This window comes from Barbus barbus (genome assembly GCF_936440315.1).
Source record: "Barbus barbus genome assembly, chromosome: 32".
Taxonomy (NCBI): domain Eukaryota; kingdom Metazoa; phylum Chordata; class Actinopteri; order Cypriniformes; family Cyprinidae; genus Barbus; species Barbus barbus.
In genome coordinates, this window is record NC_136760.1 from 28569431 (window position 1) to 28588964 (window position 19534).

The following is a 19534-nucleotide window of genomic DNA, read 5'->3' on the forward strand; positions in this document are numbered from 1 at the left end:
GATGGTATCTCTGCACATGTTCATCACATACAGTTCATGAAGACTTTTATATTTGATCTACTTTTAGCTGGACAGTCCATGCATGTCCTTTCATCTTCATTATATGGAAAGAGTGACTGGTGTTTTCTGCATCTTTTCTTTCTTTCACACGGATTTGGAAGGACAGAGTTAGTAAATTAGTATATGATACAATTTTGATGAATGATTACTTGAATGCTTATTTTCTATAATCAGGTGTTGTCTTTTAGTCTGTATTGCCATCTAGTGGTCACTATTAAAACTCATCTGTTCATTTGTTTACGTTTTTATATAATTTCGTGATTCTGTTTGTTTTGTCACTGTAATAATAATAATAATGATAATAATGAATACTCATAATTTCTTGTGCACTTTGCGTTTATATGAAGGAGATCTTTTTTTTAATTATTTTTCTTCGTTTTTTTCAATGCCAAAAGAGCAAGGGGATTTTACCATATGGTCAGATTATTTATAGTCATGCTGCCAGATTAAAAAATAAATAAATAAACGGTGCTGTCGGTGTTTTCTCGTGTAAGTGACGCAGGAGTCTCTGGCTCAGTGATGGATCAGATCAGCGCAGCGGGCCTCGCTTATAATCAGGATTTAACACACAAGGTAATCATTGATCAACCAATACATGCTGATATTTCTGTCATCTGTTTGATGCGCATATGGGTTGATCATGTGATATTCATTCAGGTGCTTTGCTTTTGTGGTATTTTCTTTCATGTATTTGATGCTGAGATTCATTCGTCTTGGTGTTTGTTCATTCATTATTAATTTCAGACCTAATGCAACACATTATGGATACAGTATTTCCCAAGACCCTCTTGAATGAGTCAGATAATATAATGTTGTCGTATCGGACGGTTATGATATCTGATCATGGTGATTAAAGTGTGTTATTATAGCATGCGATGATGGTGATTATAGATTATGTTACTCGGTGATGGTGATTATGGTGTGTTATGATATCTAATGATTATAGTGTGTTACAGTGTGTTATGATGTGATGTGATTATATGTCATCATGGTGATTATAGCATGTCATTGTATGTGTTGATGGTGATTACAGTGTGTTACGATCTGATTATATTGTTTTATGTGATGATTATAATACAGTATGTTATGGTGTGTGATGATGGTGATTATAGTGTGTTGTGATGTAATTTACATTGTGTTATGTTATCATGGTGATTTTAGCATATTATTGTATGAAATGATGGTGATTAAATATGACCCTGGACCACAAAAACAGTCATAAGTGTCAATTTTTCGAAATTGAGATTTCTACATCATCTGAAGCTGAAAAAATAATCTTTCCATTGATGTATGGTTTGTTAGGATATGACAATATTTGTCTGAGATCATCTTTAAAGTTGTTCAAATGAAGTTCTTAGCAATGCATATTACTAATCAAATGAAGTTTTGATATATTTATGGTGAACATGAACATGATCTTAATATCCTAATGATTTTTGTCATAAAAGAGAAATGTATAATTTTGATCCATACAATGTATTGTTGTCTATTGCTACAAATATACCTGTGCTACTGATGACTGCTTTTGTGCTCCAGGGACACATTTGGGTTATGATGCAATGATTTTATTATGGTGTGTTATGATATCTGATGGTAGCTATTATAGTGTGTTATGATGTGATGGTGATTATAGGTTGTTATGTGATGATGATCAGCATTTCTCTTTCTCATTAGTGTCAGGTTGCTCTCAGATAGAGTGTTTAGCACTGAAGTGGTTGTACAATACACACACACACACACACACACACACACACACATTAGACTAGAGGCTGTTTAATTTGAGTGTGTTTTAGCCTTGGGTCTCTGGATGGGTTTGTTATTCTCTGTATTCAAGTGGCCGTTACATAACTGAATAAAACTGACGCAGGTCTTCTCTCTAAATAAAGAAACAGCGTCACGGTGGACTCTTGTGTTTCATTCATCCTTTATTTCAAATCCCAAGAATCGATCGTTTCCTTACACTCATAGTACAGCTAAAATATCTGAATGAAAACTGAATCCACCCGTGTTCCTGATGAGAGATGAAATCCACAGCATCTGTGTTTCTTCCGCCTAATTACTTCCTGTTGGGGGGGGGGGGTGAGCGGTTGTTATGGCAACAACACACCTCCATCAGCACCAGCACTTAGCTGTGACTTCACATAGAGACGCACTGATGATAAAACAGTGATTTCTGTTCATATATTCTGCATGTTCTTATAATTCAGATCCCTAGTCTGTCGTATTCTGACTCATCTTCTCTCTCTTTCTCTCGTCTTGTAGACCATCCTGGTGGGAGACAGCGGAGTGGGAAAGACGTCTCTACTGGTTCAGTTTGATCAAGGGAAGTTTATCCCTGGATCGTTTTCTGCAACGGTGGGAATCGGATTCACGGTAATTCAGCCTGTTAATCGATAACATCTACTCTACCAGTCAAAAGCTTTTGAACAGTAAGATGTTTTATGTTTTTTAAAGAAGTCAGCAAGCCTGCATTTATTTGCTCCAAAATACGGCAAAAACAGTACAATTTTGAAATATTTTTACAATTTGAAATAGCATGCTTTATATTTGAATATGTGTTAAACTGAAAAAAGAAATTAGATTTTAAAATATATTCAAATAGAAAACAGTTATTTTAAATAGAAAAAATATTTCTGAATTGTACTGTTTTTGCTGTACGTGCTATCATATAAATGCAGGCTTGATGAGACTTCTTTAAAAATCATAAAAAATCTTACTGTTCAAAAATTTTTGACCGGTAGAGTATCTTATATATCAGTGTAAAGAGAAACGCATTAAGAGATTTTTCAGCTCAGCTGATGCATCTGCTGTATGAGCCACATTCACTGCTTCTCTGTTGTCAGAATAAAGTGCTCACCGTGGATGAGCTGAAGGTGAGATTACAGGTGAGTGAATCTGATATTGTGAAGCGTTCATGAATCAGCTGATGCAGATCATTATAATAGATGAATGTGAATGATCTCCGGTCTCAGATCTGGGATACGGCGGGACAGGAGAGGTTTCGGAGCGTCACACATGCGTATTACAGAGATGCTCAGGGTGAGAAATGATTAACCCTTCACTGTCTGTCAGTGTTGTGTGGGATACGGTGTTTTATTCTAATCGATGGTCGCTTTATTGTTGATCTCACAGCTCTTCTTCTGCTCTATGATATCACCAGCAAATCCTCCTTCGACAACACAAGGGTACGAACGCTGATTATCAGACAGCACACTTCATTTCAACTCATTTTATGCACATGAACACATATAAAAAATATAACAATATCTAGTTTGTCCTGAGGTTGATTATGTTTAACACTTCTTTTCACTGAGCGTTTGTTGAAAGAACTGTTTTCATCATTTCAAGCGGTGTCATTATTTTACTATCATTAAGATATTAGTGTAGTTTTTGCTAATATTTGAAATTTGTTTTTATTTTATGTTTCATAAAATATAATTTTAATGAATTTTATTTTTATTAGTGCTGTCAAACGATTAATCGCGATTAATCACATCCAAAATAAAAGTTTTTGTTTACATTATATATGTACTGTGCATATTTATTAATACACACACATACAGTATATATTTGGAAAATATTTACATTTATTCGTATTATATATAAATATATTTAATATATAAACATAACATACTTTTCTTAAATATATACATGCATGTGTTTGTATTTATATACATGATAAATATACACAGTATACACACATATAGTAAACAAACTTTTATGACAGCACTAATGCTTATAAGTAGCTATATATAGTTTTAATCATTATTAATAACTTATTTTAATTCATTTCAGTTTTAGTTTTAGTTATTTTAGTCCATCAAGTTAACCAAGTAAAATGTTACTGAAACTATTTTATTTAACTAAGTTTATGTTATTTCAAGAAACAAAAGTTTTTTAGTTAACTGTAATAATGGTTAGTGGTTGTGCCAGCTAGAATGTTGTTTATCTGACATAATTTAACTAATTATCATAATAAATATCTAACATTATTGGACATGAGTTTCTTGGATCTCTAGAGAGAGAATGTTAGAAGCTTCTGATTGGCTGGATGTTTTGTTGTAGGCGTGGCTTACTGAGATCCATGAATATGCTCAGGATGATGTGGTCATCATGTTGCTTGGCAACAAGGTAAGAAGACTTTGAGCTTGGATCTGGTGTTATATAAGTCATAACTCTGCTATAACTGTAACTGTATGTGTCATATCTACAGTCAGACATGACCAGCGCCAGAGTGATCAGACGAGAGGATGGAGAGAAACTCGCCAGAGTGAGTCTCAATCGCTCATCTATTCTGTTCCTGTGTTTCAGATCTGATCATGTATGTTTAGTTGCTGCAGTCATGGAAAAAAACAGGGAGCTTCCTGGCATGGAAAGTAGTAGTAGTATGATCTCAGAAGTCATGGAGAGCCTTCAATCTCTCTATAATCCTTCAGAATTCATTCTAATATGCTGCTCAAGACACATTTCTGATTATTATTAATGTTGAAAATAGTTGTGCTGCACAGTATTTTTGTGGAAACTGTGTTTCTCGATCAAATAAATGCAGCTTTGAACAGAACAGACAGCACAAAATGACAAATATTTCAAACTTTTGACCGATTGTGTGTATATATTTAATTATTACTGTATGTGTATGTATAAGCTATACAGCTTTAATTATTCTTTCAGAACCAGTTCACAAATTATAAGACAAGTCATATATTGGTTTGGGAACCCAAATAGTTAGAGCTTTATTCACATTATTAACCCCTTCAAACTTGGTTTTTGCAGGAATATGGAGTCATTTTCCTAGAGACCAGTGCCAAAACCGGACTCAACGTCGACGAGGCCTTTATGACGGTGGCAAAGTGAGTTTCTTCCAGCATGCTTGCAGAACTGAATCTAAAGTTTTAAGAAAAAGATGTTTGAGTTTCTGATGTAATGCTCTGTCCTGCACAGGGAGCTGGTGAGATGCTCGGTCCAGCTGCCCGTCGAGCCCAGATTTCACCTTCATGACGTGATGCAGCCGGAGACGGAGCCATCCAGCTGCTGCGGCTTCAGCTAGAAACTAGAAAACCAGAAACAAACGAGACAAAGAGAAGAAGCGGACAGTGAAGAGAGGAAGAGAGCAGCAGTCATTCCTGCCACTATCAGCAGATGGTGCTGTCCTGCGCCTGTTCAGTGTTTGTCAGAAAAACATCACAATCACACTGAAGCACTACATTGCAGCTTGATTTATTTTTAAGATGAAAACCAGTAGATAACATGTTTTAAAGAACCAGATGTAAAACCAGCTGCAGTAACTCCGAACAATGCTTCCTTTCCTATTGTACAGTCTGACAAAAGTAGTATTCGTGCAAAAAAATCTAAATATTGAGAAAATCACCTTTAAAGTTGTTCAAATGAAGTTCTTAGCAATGCATATTACTAATCAAAAATGAAGTTTTATATATTTATGGTAGGGCGTTTACAAAATATCTTCATGGAACATGATCTTAATATCCTAATGATTTTTGTCATAAAAGAGAAATGTATAATTTTGACCCATGCAATGTATTGTTGTCTATTGCTACAAATATACCTGTGTTACTCATGACTGCTTTTGTGCTGCAGGGTCACATTTCTTAATGAGAAGCATGTACACAATATTCAAAAAGTAGGCCATTTAAGAGTAAAACATGTACTGGTAAAAGATCTACTATAGTATAATGAATTATTTGTGATTTGATATGCTGCCTGCATTTGATTCCAGAACACACAGCTACTATAAAATAACTGTAAATGGAGAAAAAAGCTTTTAGCCGCAGAATGGTGTTGTTTTGACATCTACCAGTTACTGAAATTAACCAGCTGAACCTTACCCACTGGTTACACGTTACTATACACAACAAATGTCTTATGTGACTAAAGTGCTTAATATGCATATTGTTAGTGAGTGTTTCTCTGACAGCAGGATTGTCTCATTCACATCCTGGGTTTTCTTATGCTGCGTTTGAATCTCAGGATCTGGGAATATTATGCACCAACAGACGCTCAAAAATATTGCAAATCTCTATGAAGAAAATATGCATTTATCTGTTTAGCTGTACAATGAATTAATCAGAATTACATTTGCATTCAATTGATATTACTAAGGAAATGCATTTTGAGAGAGTATGTATTTATGCCTGTTTGTGACGATGTGTCCCAGCCTGTGTTTATATCTGATTTTATTATCAAATAACTATTTTTATTGCATCTGTTTTGCTGAAATCAGACCAATTTGCACAGTTTCATGTCAGATGTCCTCAGGTCTTTTCCTGTGTTTTGACTGTAAGATGCTTTATAAAAGATCAGTTGTGTAAAGTGTCTGTTCTTCATGGACGTGTGTTTTGTGAGAAAAAAAAAAGGTTTTATATGTTTAGTTTGATTGTATTTTATTCACACCATCAAAGTGATACCTTCTTATCAAGAACTATTTGCACTTTTTAGTGTTGCACAATGGCTATAAAAACTACAAACTGTATATCATGGATCTTTGGACATTGATTTCTGGGTTATTTATATTTTCTAAAGAACTACAGAAATATAAAGTTATTGGTGGAACCTCAAGAGATTCTCTTATGGCATGAGGCTGTAAAACTGCTTTTTATATTATATTTTCGCTTTTTAATTAGTTTTTAACATTTAAATGGAAAAATCAATAATTTAATATATTATTTTAATTTAATAATATATTTAATTTGGGTGAAAATCTCTTGATTTTGGAAGTTGCTTTCACCACTTGGTGTCGCCAAAGCCATAATTCAGAGCTCATTCACTACAGTCCCATTAACCCTAACCCTAACAATAAAGAGAAGATCTCTGTAACTGCTTATCAGATCCATGATTTAATTCCTCGTAAATGCAGTTTAAAGGTTGTGCGTCCACAGAAACAATCGAGCTGTCAGAACAATCGAGTGTTGGTCATGAACGTCTCAGTAAGTGCAGAGACATTGTTCTGGGCTTCTGCTGCTGTTAATCTGCTGTCTGCTCATCTGATGCTGTTCATCAGACTCTTGTGTGAACAATAGTGTTTCCTCACGGCGGCGGGTCACGATGCCTCACATCTGTAACGGATATGTGTGTGAAGAGCAGGAACAGCAGCAGGCCGAGCTGTATTGTGTGTTTCTGCTGACTCTCGGCTCTGAGGTCAATGATCTCACACACACACACACACACACACACACACACACACTCACACACACACACACTCACACACACACTCACACACACACACACACACACACACACACTCACACACACACTCTGTATCTTTGTGAGGACATTCATTGACACAATGCAATCTCTAGCTCCTTAACCTAAACCTACCCATCAGAACTAAGTGCCCCGCCCAAACCCTTACCCTAAACTTAACCTTTACCCAACTATAACCTGACCCCTAGAACCAAGTCTTGACCATCAAACAGGCCTTTAAAGAGGTCTCAGAAAGTGAGGAGCAGCCAAAATGTCCTCACTTTACAAGATTGTCCTCACTTCAATGGTCTAAAACTCAAACTGGCCCTCACAAAGATAGTAATACAAGTGCACACACACACACACACACACGCACTCACACACACACACACACACACAGAGAGAGAACTGGCACGTCAGATGGTTTAATTGAATGGTCATGTCCATATTTACATACCATGATGTTGACATGCTACTCTAAGGTCATTCAGAAAATACGGTAATATTACACATATGGTTTTTGTTGTTGTTGTTACTGATACACTGATTTATACCATAATAATTATATTATAAATCAACAATGATATTCACAGAAGACCACTGTGGCCTCACGTTCATAAAGCTGCTTCTATGTTATTTTTATGGTAAATTTGTCAGTTCATCATAGATTTCATATAAAAAGATTTCCAGATTAATGCAATAAATGTGTTATTTTTCTCACTGTCAAAGAGATTTTAGGATTTACATTAATATTTCATCATCTTTATGTAACAGGAATCTCAGGCTGAATGCTATAATTTTGGTGTTTTTGTATTATATATATATATTATTTATTTATTTTACTTAAGAGGATGGGTGTTTTAAGTGATTTATTTGTAACTATTTTCTTCATCTCTATTTATTTATTAAGAGGTTGGGTATTTTAGGAAAGTGATTTTTTGGTACCATTTTTCATGTCTTTTTATTTTTGTTTGTGTGGTTTATTTATTTATTTATATTTATAGGCTACTTTAAGATAGGTGTAAAGGATGGGTATATTATGTAAGTGTTTTATTGTATTTTTTTATTTACTTGTTTGTTTGGCCTTGTGTTATGTTTGGCTATGTACGAACACATGGAGTTTACCTCCTGGATTTTTTGTGGTCTACATTGTATGTTCTGTATGCACTTGTTGATTTAAAACCAATAAAAACACACACGTGCATGAGTTGTGTGCTCACAGACCGTCACGGTCACCATGTGTCCTTCTCTCCAGTCTGACTTCCTGTCTGACTTTTACTGCTTCCTGTGTCTGAACATTAAACTCTCTCACCGTCTCCATGTGACCAACTGACCAGTCGCTCTATGACTATTGATATGTGTCCCTGCAGCACAAAAGCAGTCATGAGTAACACAGGTATATTTGTAGCAATAGCCAACAATACATTGTATGGATCAAAATTATACATTTCTCTTTTATGACAAAAATCATTAGGATATTAAGATCATGTTCCATGAAGATATTTTGTAAATTTCCTACCGTAAATATATCAAAACTTCATTTTTGATTAGTAATATGCATTGCTAAGAACTTCATTTGAACAACTTTAAAGGAGATTTTCTCAATATTTAGATTTTTTTGCTCCCTCAGATTCCAGATTTTCTAATAGTTGTATCTCAGACAAATATTGTCCTATCATAACAAACCATACATCAATGGAAAGATTATTTATTCAGCTCACAGATGATGTAGAAATCTCAAGTTCACAAAACTGACCCTTATGACTGGTTTTGTGGTCACATTTCAACTCATTCATAGGGCATTAATATTCATAAGAACGCGTATCTCCTAATTAATATTCATGAGGCCGATAAGGTGCCTAGGCTGTAATATGTTCGAATCGATTCATTCGGAGCTGATGTAAAGACTAAAGAGTCTCCAGGCGCTTGTGTGTCTCTATCAGCGGCTGAAGTATGAAAGCTGTGTTTGCACTGCGTTTATTTTGGAGTTAACTGTGTTCTTTGTCAATCCTCTGATTAGATTAGTGGGTGTGATGAAGTTGGCTTGGTTTACTCATCACGATCAATAGTTCACCTTTGAAACTCTGCATACATGTGAAAGAATAGCTTATCGTGTTAGAAAAACCTCCTAGTGCCCTAATTTGAGCTCACCCGCGGAGATCTGGCGACGACCTTGAGATGCTTCCCTGGAGTCTGACTCTGAACTGGATCACAACACACATCTAGTGCGCACACACACAGTATGCATGCTAGAAACAGCAAGGGTTTGAATCCCAGACAATGCATGAACTGAACACAACCAAAAAAAAAAAATGAAATTAATGCATGGATGTACATAAGCACCTGCAGATATTTCTGTCATAGAAAGATTATAGATGAACATGTTTAGGGTACAACAGGGCTGAAGGTGCCTTTGATATTATTTTCATCTAAAGCACTATAGATGGCATAAAAACGTGTCGTAGCACTTTCCAAAACACTCGCTTTTCAAGATGCAGGTGTATATTTGTCTGATCTTTGACTCAGTCTCGCGCAGCAGCGCAAAGATGATCCTGTGTTTACTTGATCTAATATTTGATGTTTTTTTAAATGTTGTAGATTTAAGTGGAAAATGAGAATCGCTCAAATTAATGCATGTGTTTTGAGACAAAGGTCTTCTTTATGATTTTCAGTTTTGTTTAAGATAATTAAAGCAACAGTTTTTAAATAACGAAAGAATATGTAAAAGTATGGTATTTGGGGTAAAAAAAAGCGCCCAATTAACATGATAATTAATAGATGACTGACTTTTCCATTTGTTGACATGACATGGATTCAGATGGTAAATCATATATTATGTTGGGTGTCCATATTAGAGATAATCACCATGTTTAGAATGAAACCATCATATTTAAAAACATGATATAAATCATATCATATAATAAAATATCATTTGTTGTTACTACTATAAAGATATATTCAATTATTATTGGATCTTCTTCAAAAACTTTCAGAATCTTTGCTTATTAAAATTATTTTGTCTCTGTATTTTAAAATATATTTTTATAGGCTATTAACATATTTTAATGACAGTATATTGTTGAACAAAAATGTTTTATTTTATTTTTCAAAATAAGCAGAAAATAATACAAACTTTGTTAAAGTGATTGTTTTGAACAAGTTTGAACTTGTATCAATACCTCATGCCACCTCATACATTTATAAGATTTTTAAACAAAATAAACAACTTTAATTATTTATTTTCAAACAAAATCTGTTGCTCCATAAATGTTCAATACAACATATGAATAGCACACTTTTTCTTAAGGGGGCCTTTAGCCCCGTTACCCTATAATTGATGTTATATTATCCAAAAAAATCTAAATTTCTCGACTGATGGCCATTCAAAGGAGCTAGCTGTACATTAAGAATGTAATTCGTGACCATGGACCACAAAACCAGCCATAAGGGTCAGTTTTTCGAAATTGAGATTAATACATCATCTGAAAGCTGAATAAATGTAAAACCAATAAGATGTAAAACCAGCTGAAGTAACTCCGAACAATGAAACCTTTCCTATTGTACAGTCTGCCAAAAGTAGTATTCGTGACCCTGGACCACAAAACCAGTGATCAGGGACAATCTGAATAAATAATCTTTCCATTGATGTATGGTTTGTTATGATCGGACAATATTTGTCTGAGATACAACTATTTGAAAATCTGGAATCTGAGGGAGCAAAAAAATCTAAATATTGAGAAAATCTCCTTTAAAGTTGTTCAAATGAAGTTCTTAGCAATGCATATTACTAATCAAAAATTAAGTTTTGATATATTTATGGTAGGAAATTTACAAATATACCTGTGTTACTCATGACTGCTTTTGTGCTGCAGGGACACATATGGGTTTGTCACTTTTGAAAAAATCTGTATGAAAATGTATATTTTTTATGCAATCTATATTTATTTATTTATATATTTGTGACCAAAACTGACCTCCCTTCGGCGTGCTGCATTGTGGAATGCAACGATACTGATTACAACTTTGGTTTCTGTTTATAAAGATTGATGAAGTGATGCTGTTTGCTTTCCTGACCACAGATGACCATCAGAGGGAGAGGCATTCTGTGTTCATTTATTCATGGCCTAAAGCCTTTACATTTCACTTCAAACATCTTTGATGACTCATTATCGTTTTCGCTTAAATTCACAAAAGATGTTGATCACTGGATTATATGTGTGTGTTTAGCTAGTCAATCACAGAACATGTTCTCAAACACTAGACATACTCAGATTATCAGACACAGGCTTTTTTAAAATTTGTTTATTTTTGTAAGACTATAGGCAAAACAAACAATTTTATATAAAAATAAAGTAAAATAGTAAAACACTATTTCATGAGCTGGACCCTCATTTTCTGAAATTTGCTGTTACTGAAAGACAAATAGGTGTAAAAGCACCCAGAGATTATGAGTAAATATCACAAATAGCAAATAACACATAGAATTAAACACGAAATTGTAAAGAAAGGCCTAACTATTATTTGTGAATTTTTTTCAGTGTAGGATTTACATAAAAAATGTATGCACTCAAAAATTGCTAGAAATTTTCACAAATAATTACAAAGAAACTGAATTGAATTAAACTTAAAAATTTGAAGTAAAAAAAAATAACTTTACTCCAATAATCTCTAATAAATCAGTTTTATTTACAACTTTGAAAACAGTGTAGAGCAAGCGGTCACATGATATTTGCGCCTCAGGTGATTGGCTCAAAAGTCGCATGTTTCCAGCAGCTCCTGCTCCAGCCCAGCAGCTGCCATTGACATTAATGAAGCTGTTCTTGAATGGAGAACTCCGGGTTTATTTCTTTGAATTGCCCACATGTTGCATCAGTGCAGAAAGTAAATTTATCAGATGATTAAAATACATTTAATAGTTTGTTCTGCTTTCTGCATTGTGTCATTAAGCGCTCATGTATCTGCACTGACAATGCACTTTATGCAATGACACACACACACACACACACACACAGACAGACAGACGGATCACTTCTCTGAATGCTCTCTGTTTGAGTGTGCAGCGATGTGCCTCTCCTCCCTTTTGAAATGACCGTGTCTTGGCTGAATGCTCTCGGCTCATTTAGAAAGCAGAAGTGAAACGCTCCCCTCTTTCCAAATCCCTCACACTCTACAAAAAGCTCTACTTGAACGAGACAACAGAGTGATCTGTCGTCCTGCGATAGAGCGTGTTTTCATACAGACAGACATATGCGGCAGCTGATAGCAGCTCCTGTGGGTGTTCTCCTCCGATGCGTCACTCTCTCGCTGCAATCTGACCACACAACGAAGCCCTAAACAAACTACGACTGAGAGGAAGCGATAAACAGTGTTTCCTGTAGAGTGCTGCCTATGACAGCTCTCATGGACGGTGGTGTGAGTCAAGGTTCATCAAATGAAAGTCTCTTTTCCTCGGCCGCAACAATAGAGCGGTTCGGCTGCGGTCAGAGACACGCTGGAAACAATTAGAAACACATTCCTGATGCCTAACATTAATGCAGGAAAACCAAAATCAGAGAGCATTCATGCGTTACAAGTAACGCGAGTTATGTAATCAGATTACTTTTTTTGAAGTAACGAGTGAAGTAACGCATTACTTTTACATTTACAATCAAATATCTGAGCTACTTTTTCAAATAAGTAACACCAGTTACTTTGTTTTCCCATCGTTTCCTTCAGCATGAGGCTTATTAAAGGTGCCATAGGTGATTGTCTTCAGAAACATTTTTTCTTATTCTGGTTGAAAGTCTCTGATAGCAATCATTAAGTTAAGTGGTCTAAATGTATTTAACTGTATTTATATATTCTGTGGAAGGTGTAGGACCAAGAAATGTTCGGTCCGAGCCTTTTAATTGGCTTTCCTACCTGCCTGTCATCATTTGCATAGCTCTGCGCACCCTGTTCGTGCAGACAGATACGTCATCAGCGCGATCACGCACGCTGTGCAGACAGAGCCATAATGGCAGATAATCATCAACAACCCAGTCTTCTTTCCTGGTATAGTAGTACTTTTACTAACTGTGCTATAAAGTTTTCTCACTGGTGAATGACACATGATGTAGCCCAGCGGTTGTGTTACAATTAGTTACTTTTTTGTAGAGTTACGCAATATTGTAACGCATCACTTTTAAATTGACGATAAAATATCTGAGTTACTTTTTACATCAGGATTGAGGTGCAGAGGCGCTTCCTTCAGCGCGAGGCTTATTAATTACACTTTTATTTGAAAGGACCTTTACAGCTGCCAAAAATATCTTATGGGTTTTTTGTTATTAAAACACAATAAGGAAGCCCAGCCCTGGTGACAAAAAGTTACACAAAAGTAACAATCAATTACTTTCCCTAAAAAGTAACTACACAATTAGTTACTTTTTTGTGGAGTATTGCACTAATGTAACATATTACTTTTGGGTTTTTTTGTTATTAAAAATAAATAAGCAAGCCAAGCCCAAAAAGTAACAATAAATTACTTCCCATAAAAAGTAACTTAGTAACACAAGTAGTTACTTTTTTGTGGAGTAATGCAATACTGTAATGCATTACTTTGAAAAGTAACTTTGTCGTCTGAGCAAACCCACTCAGGACGTGTTTGGAGTTCATGCCTCACACATCTGTGGAAACACTAAACTACATGCTTCTCAGAGGAGAATCTTTTACCATAGTATAGTGATGTAATACCACGGTACAGTGTTGGGAGTAACATAGTTACTATTTTTGACTTGGTTTGCAGTATTAAAATCTAAAAAGATGTTAAGTCTTGTTTTCTGGAAAAGAAAACCCAGAAAATAATTGTATTTGTTTGTTTGTTTGAAAGAAAATAATATCTTAAGTAATTTTGCTTCTCAAGTAAGTGTACTTGATTTCATAATGTTTAGATTTTTGTTCTGGAAAACAAGACAAAAATACTAAGATTTTCTGTTTGAAAGTGCATGCATTTTGATTGCTTCTGATGTCCTCATTTATAAGTTGCTTTGGATTAAAGCATCTGCTAAAAAGACTAAATGTAAATGTAATATTCATAAATTCCATCATGATAATCACAAGTAGTATTGTGTACTTTGGTGCTTTTTTTAACCCTAGGTACCACAGTATGCAAGACATAAAATTGCATTACTGAAAAAAGTTATAATAATATAATAATTAATAGTTTTTAAAAATAATTTTTAATATTTAGATTCTGATTTATTTAGTCAAATGTATTTATTAATAAATCTATTTTTCAGTGATGATTTATTACAGATCCATGCATTTACAATACAATAAATAATAATTATTATTATTAATATAACTAATATATAATAAATTAATATATTCAATAAAATAATATGTATAATATGTTTACTGTTAATAAATCTATATTTCAGCGATCATTTGTCACAGATTTATTGACAGTACAATAAATACTTAATGTTTAATTGTGTGTGTATATATGTATATTCAAGTTATATATATATATATATATATATATTCACAATAAATAAAGTATTCTGGTACTCTTCTGGCACTGTATTGTTTAGTTGTACATTTACTAATGAGTTTCTGATATAATCAGCAGTTTGTGGTTGTGTTATTTTCATTTGTCTCTCATCCAAGTTTTGCTGGAAACACTGATGCAATGTTGCAAGCGCAGCACAGAGACGCTTCAGTTTCCACCTCATTTGACCTTTGACCTCCATCGCCGGGCTGTCGTCTCCTCGGGTGCCGCTTCTCCTCGTTCATTGCATAAGAAACAGAACAGAAATAACATGAAGTCAGCAGCCAGCAGCAGACAGGCGCTCAGATCCTTCAGTGTGTCTCAGACATCGAGCCTCTGTTAAGAAAACACAGCAGCTTCAGCAGTTCAGAAGAATCCGTGTGAAATCAGACGTTCATCATCTGATACTGAAACACCTTCTGGAGCAGAACAGCAGAGGACAGACCAATCGCTCAGGATTGCAGCTTTACTTGAACTTCTGATTAACTTCAGTTTAAGTTTCATTTGCATGCAGAAATAAACAGTGCAAACAACTCAAGAGTTTAAACGCTTCAAAGCAGATCTCACTGAACCATGAGTCCATACTTCTACTGTGTTTACGTAAAGCTTGTGTGATCATTACTGTTAAAAATCATATAGTTTTGTTGGAATTAATAGTACTTTTGTTAATAACAATTAATGAATCACTATCTATAGAGTGATACAGTGTGTGCCCATAAGCAACATACAAGACATAAAATAACAAAATAAATAAATAAATGAAAAAGAAAAAAAGTTTTCTTTACTGTAAATAAATGAATACAGTTTCATCACTTATTTATTTATAATACAACAAATACAGTAAATAATAGTTATACTTATTATATAAATATTAATATAAATATATATTGTAATAATATAGTTATTATATAAAATAATGTGTGTGTGTGAGTGAGTGTGTGTGTGTGTGTGTGTGTGTGTGAGTGAGTGTGTGTGTGTGTGTGTGTGTGTGTGTGAGTGAGTGAGTGTGTGTGTGTGTGTGTGTGTGTGTGTGTGTGTGTGTGTGAGTGAGTGAGTGAGTGAGTGTGTGTGTGTGTGTGTGTGTGTGTGTGTGTGTGTGTGTGTGTGTGTGTGTGAGTGAGTGAGTGAGTGAGTGAGTGTGTGTGTGAGTGAGTGAGTGTGTGTGTGTGTGTGTGTGTGTGTGTGTGTGTGTGTGTGTGTGTGTGTGTGAGAGAGTGTGTGTGTGAGAGTGTGTGTGTGTGTGTGTGTGTGCAGTAGTAATGATAACTCAGAAATGTTGTAATGCGAGTGTGAGGTACTGCTGTAATGACACTGATTATCAGTAAATAACACTCATAGAGAGGAGATAAGGCTCAAACACTCACACATCTTCATTCCTCTTTTTCTCTGGCGTTTCTCACACGCGTGTAGACGATGTGACATGTGTTTTCACGGCTCCTGTGATTAGGATCTCTTGTCGCTGGACCGGCCCTCTTCTCCTCGGCTGAAGTCCCCTCAGTATGTCCTTCAGTCGCTGTGTGAAAACAACATCTACATTTTATCTTCACGCCAGTGATTACACACACTCAACTTCCCTAAAGCACTCTCACACACATTCTTCATCCTTTCAGTTTGATCTGCTGTTGAAGTCAGGCTATGAAAACAGACTTTCTGTAGGATTTTCATTTGCTGCAAGTTTTTTGTGAAGCTGTGAAACAAAGTCCATTGTGAAAGTGCTACAATATATAAATTAAATGGACTTTCTTTAATTCATGTTCCTGGTCTATTGTGACTGATTCATCAGTGAAGTTATTATAAAGAAATAGATGTTGTGTGTCTTATGCAACCTTTCATCATAATGTATCTCACTCCACCTCTGAAACAATGTTCCTTTTTAGCTGACATCACAAAAATATTATATATACACATACATACACATACATACATAAAAATGACATTTTCACCTGATGAAATAAAGTTAAATAAAATGAAATACATGTACGTATAAATTATAATTATAAATAACGAAAAATTAAGCTGAAAAATTAAATAAATTAAATTATTAATTTACATATATATATATATATATATATATATATATGTACATATTATATATGTATAATTTCAAATGTTTTCATGTATTTTTTATTTATTTTAACAAAATATAAAAATCAAAAAGTGAAGAAACAAAATGAATAAAATTATTAATTTACACATATATATAAATGTGTTAAAATACTTTAAAATCTGAAAAGGAAAGTGAAACTGAAAAAAGTTTTCATTTCATTTTCAATTAATTTTCATACATATTTTCCTGTTTTAGGCCATGTTTTTTCTCTCAGCATGCAGGAGCAGTAACATGAGTTTGGATAACTCTAGAGGTAAAGTGAGTCATTTCTATGTCTAGTTCTATTTTTCAAACCGAGTTCAAACAGTAATCTGATGCAGTTCTGTGTTCTGCCTCTAGGGGCCTTTAATAGTCTCTGCTTGTTTAATATGATCACCTCATAACAGCAGCATTACTAGACTTTTCTCATCCAGAAATGAGCTCAAGCCACAGAGTCTTATGTTGCTTGAAACTGAGTCAGAGTGAATGTAGGCTGATCTGGAGTGATCTCGGAGCTCCAGCGACTCCATTGAGATGAATGTGCTGCTGAGCGGCGGCCGGCGCTCCTCAGCCCTAATTTAAGAGCGTTTCCTCACATTCTCATCTGTGTTTTCACAGCCCACCGCGGGCCAAAGGGGAAGCAAAACAAATTAGCCACCATTGTTCGTAGCCCTGAGCTCTCCCAATAACAGTATTTGTGGAAACATACATGCAGGAATAACTTCCTGAGGCACACAGATTAATCGTCCCGGGCCGGGAAATCAAGCACTTACTAGCAGCCTTACAAGGGCCTTGAAGTCCAAACTCTCTCCCGCTCTGTCATCGTCGCTGCCAGCCACATCCCATCTGTACTGAGGAAACGGGCCGAGTGTGTGTGTGTGTGTGTGTGTGTTGACAGTGCAGAATGCTGAAAACAGGATACAAACTCTTAGTAAGCTCTTGTGTTCAGAAACATGACTCCAGTCATATCAGTGTCTTATTCTCGATGTTCAAACGGAGAATCTTCTGGGGCCAGTTGTTCAAAAGTATTTCGATCTGATTTAGGCCATCTGATTGGATCAAATCTTGAAAATGGGTTGTTCAAAGGATTCTGAATTCGGATTAGATCACAAAATCCAATCTTGGTTTTGATCTGGATTAAATCCTCAGTTTGTGCTGTTCAAAACGTTTTAGTAAGATTGGGATACTTTTGATTAAAAAACTGATTATTCTGATCAGCAGAAGGGTGGATTTCAGGAACAAAAATGTAATAAAACTTTAAAACTGGTCCAAAAAATACAACATTTGTAACATGTATCCCCAAACAGCTGTCAATCAATATTAAACAAAAATATTATATTTAAAGTTTTTTTCTTTAGTTTTTTATCACTGATTGTAAACTACACTGGCACAATCATCAGAGATGGAGTAGTTATTTGTGTAAATGCAATGAAAATGTATTTTTCCCTTTGAATTTGTATTTGAAAATGTATTCATGTCCCTTTAGGGGCTCCGTAGAGCACTAGTAAACAAATAAAAGTGTGTATCTGGATCAGGGTGATGCAATCCAGTTTTGCTTTGAAAACCCAACACAATGTAAGAAGGTAAAATGTGTTTCCTGATCCTGGATAGCAAAACATCTCCAAAGCCAGATCCTTGTGATCCAGATTAAACTGGCCCCTGCTGATGCAGTCATGTGACTAAATCAGAAACCCTACTGAGCTCCCGGCTAACAGGGAATGTTCTGGCAAGGTTCTCTCAAGGTTATGAACAAACATTCTTCCAGTAGCGTCAATAGAACGATCGTTCAAAGTTATCTAGTCTTTAATAATGTTCTCAAAATGTTTTAAAGCACAAAAACATTATTTATAGGACATCGTTCATGGAACTTTTTATTGAAACATTTTAATGGGATAATGTTTCTTAAATGTTACACTTGTGTCAGAACGTTCAGAGAACATTCCAAAGTAACGTTCCCATAATGTTTGGAAAATGATCAAATGGAACGTTTCCTTTAGATGTGCATAACCAACACAAAAACATTTTTAAAACATTTGATGTCTTGACTGTTCAGAGAACATCAGAAATAACATTTTCAAATATTTCAATATGGGTCTGTTGATCTGCTTTTCATATGTTTTTCTCCCTAGACACAACATTTAGGAATATTAAATAAGGCTATTTATTTATTTATTTATTTGCTTGCTTACTTATTTGATTCATTCTTCTTATGCTTTTATGTGGAGCTCTTATCCTCCTTTTAATGTATACCTTAAATGCCATTTTAATGCCAAAACATATTATAGACTTACTATTGCATCTTCAATTAGTTTCAGTGTTTTTATTAATACTTTTCAGATTTGAATTCAAATGAAGCAGAATGTCATATTCCCTAATAGAAATCATAGAGTTTATATAATTACTTTTGTACAATACTATATCTTTAATTAGTCAATAATTTAATAATTCATCTGAACAGAAAGTATACTTATAGTGGTTTTTATCAATCAAACATCACAATGCATTCAGTGCTGCCTTACTAAAGTCTTTGTGTCATGAGTTCATCCATGAGCCCTTGAAATACAGTCTAGATAGGCAGCTCACAGATTGTTTCTGTGGTGGGTTCAGCTGTTGTGTGTTTTTGTATTTCTGTCTCTTTTGCGCTGGTGACTCAGTCCGTGAAGCAAACAGATGGTGTTCTT

The 19534-nt window shown here is 34.8% G+C and overlaps 1 protein-coding gene across 1 annotated transcript; it reads left to right on the plus strand.

The window, feature by feature from the left end:
- Positions 1-579: 579 nt before the first annotated feature.
- Positions 580-6384, plus strand: LOC306852755 (ras-related protein Rab-37; the record flags this gene model as incomplete). The annotated part of the gene is made up of 9 exons (XM_079389820.1): positions 580-633; positions 2323-2433; positions 2904-2945; positions 3033-3099; positions 3193-3245; positions 4126-4191; positions 4274-4330; positions 4834-4910; positions 5002-6384. The coding sequence occupies 9 exons, from the start codon at positions 580-582 to the stop codon at positions 5105-5107; spliced, it is 633 nt and encodes a 210-aa protein (XP_079245946.1). The 3' UTR covers positions 5108-6384.
- Between the last annotated feature and the right edge of the window lie 13150 nt (positions 6385-19534).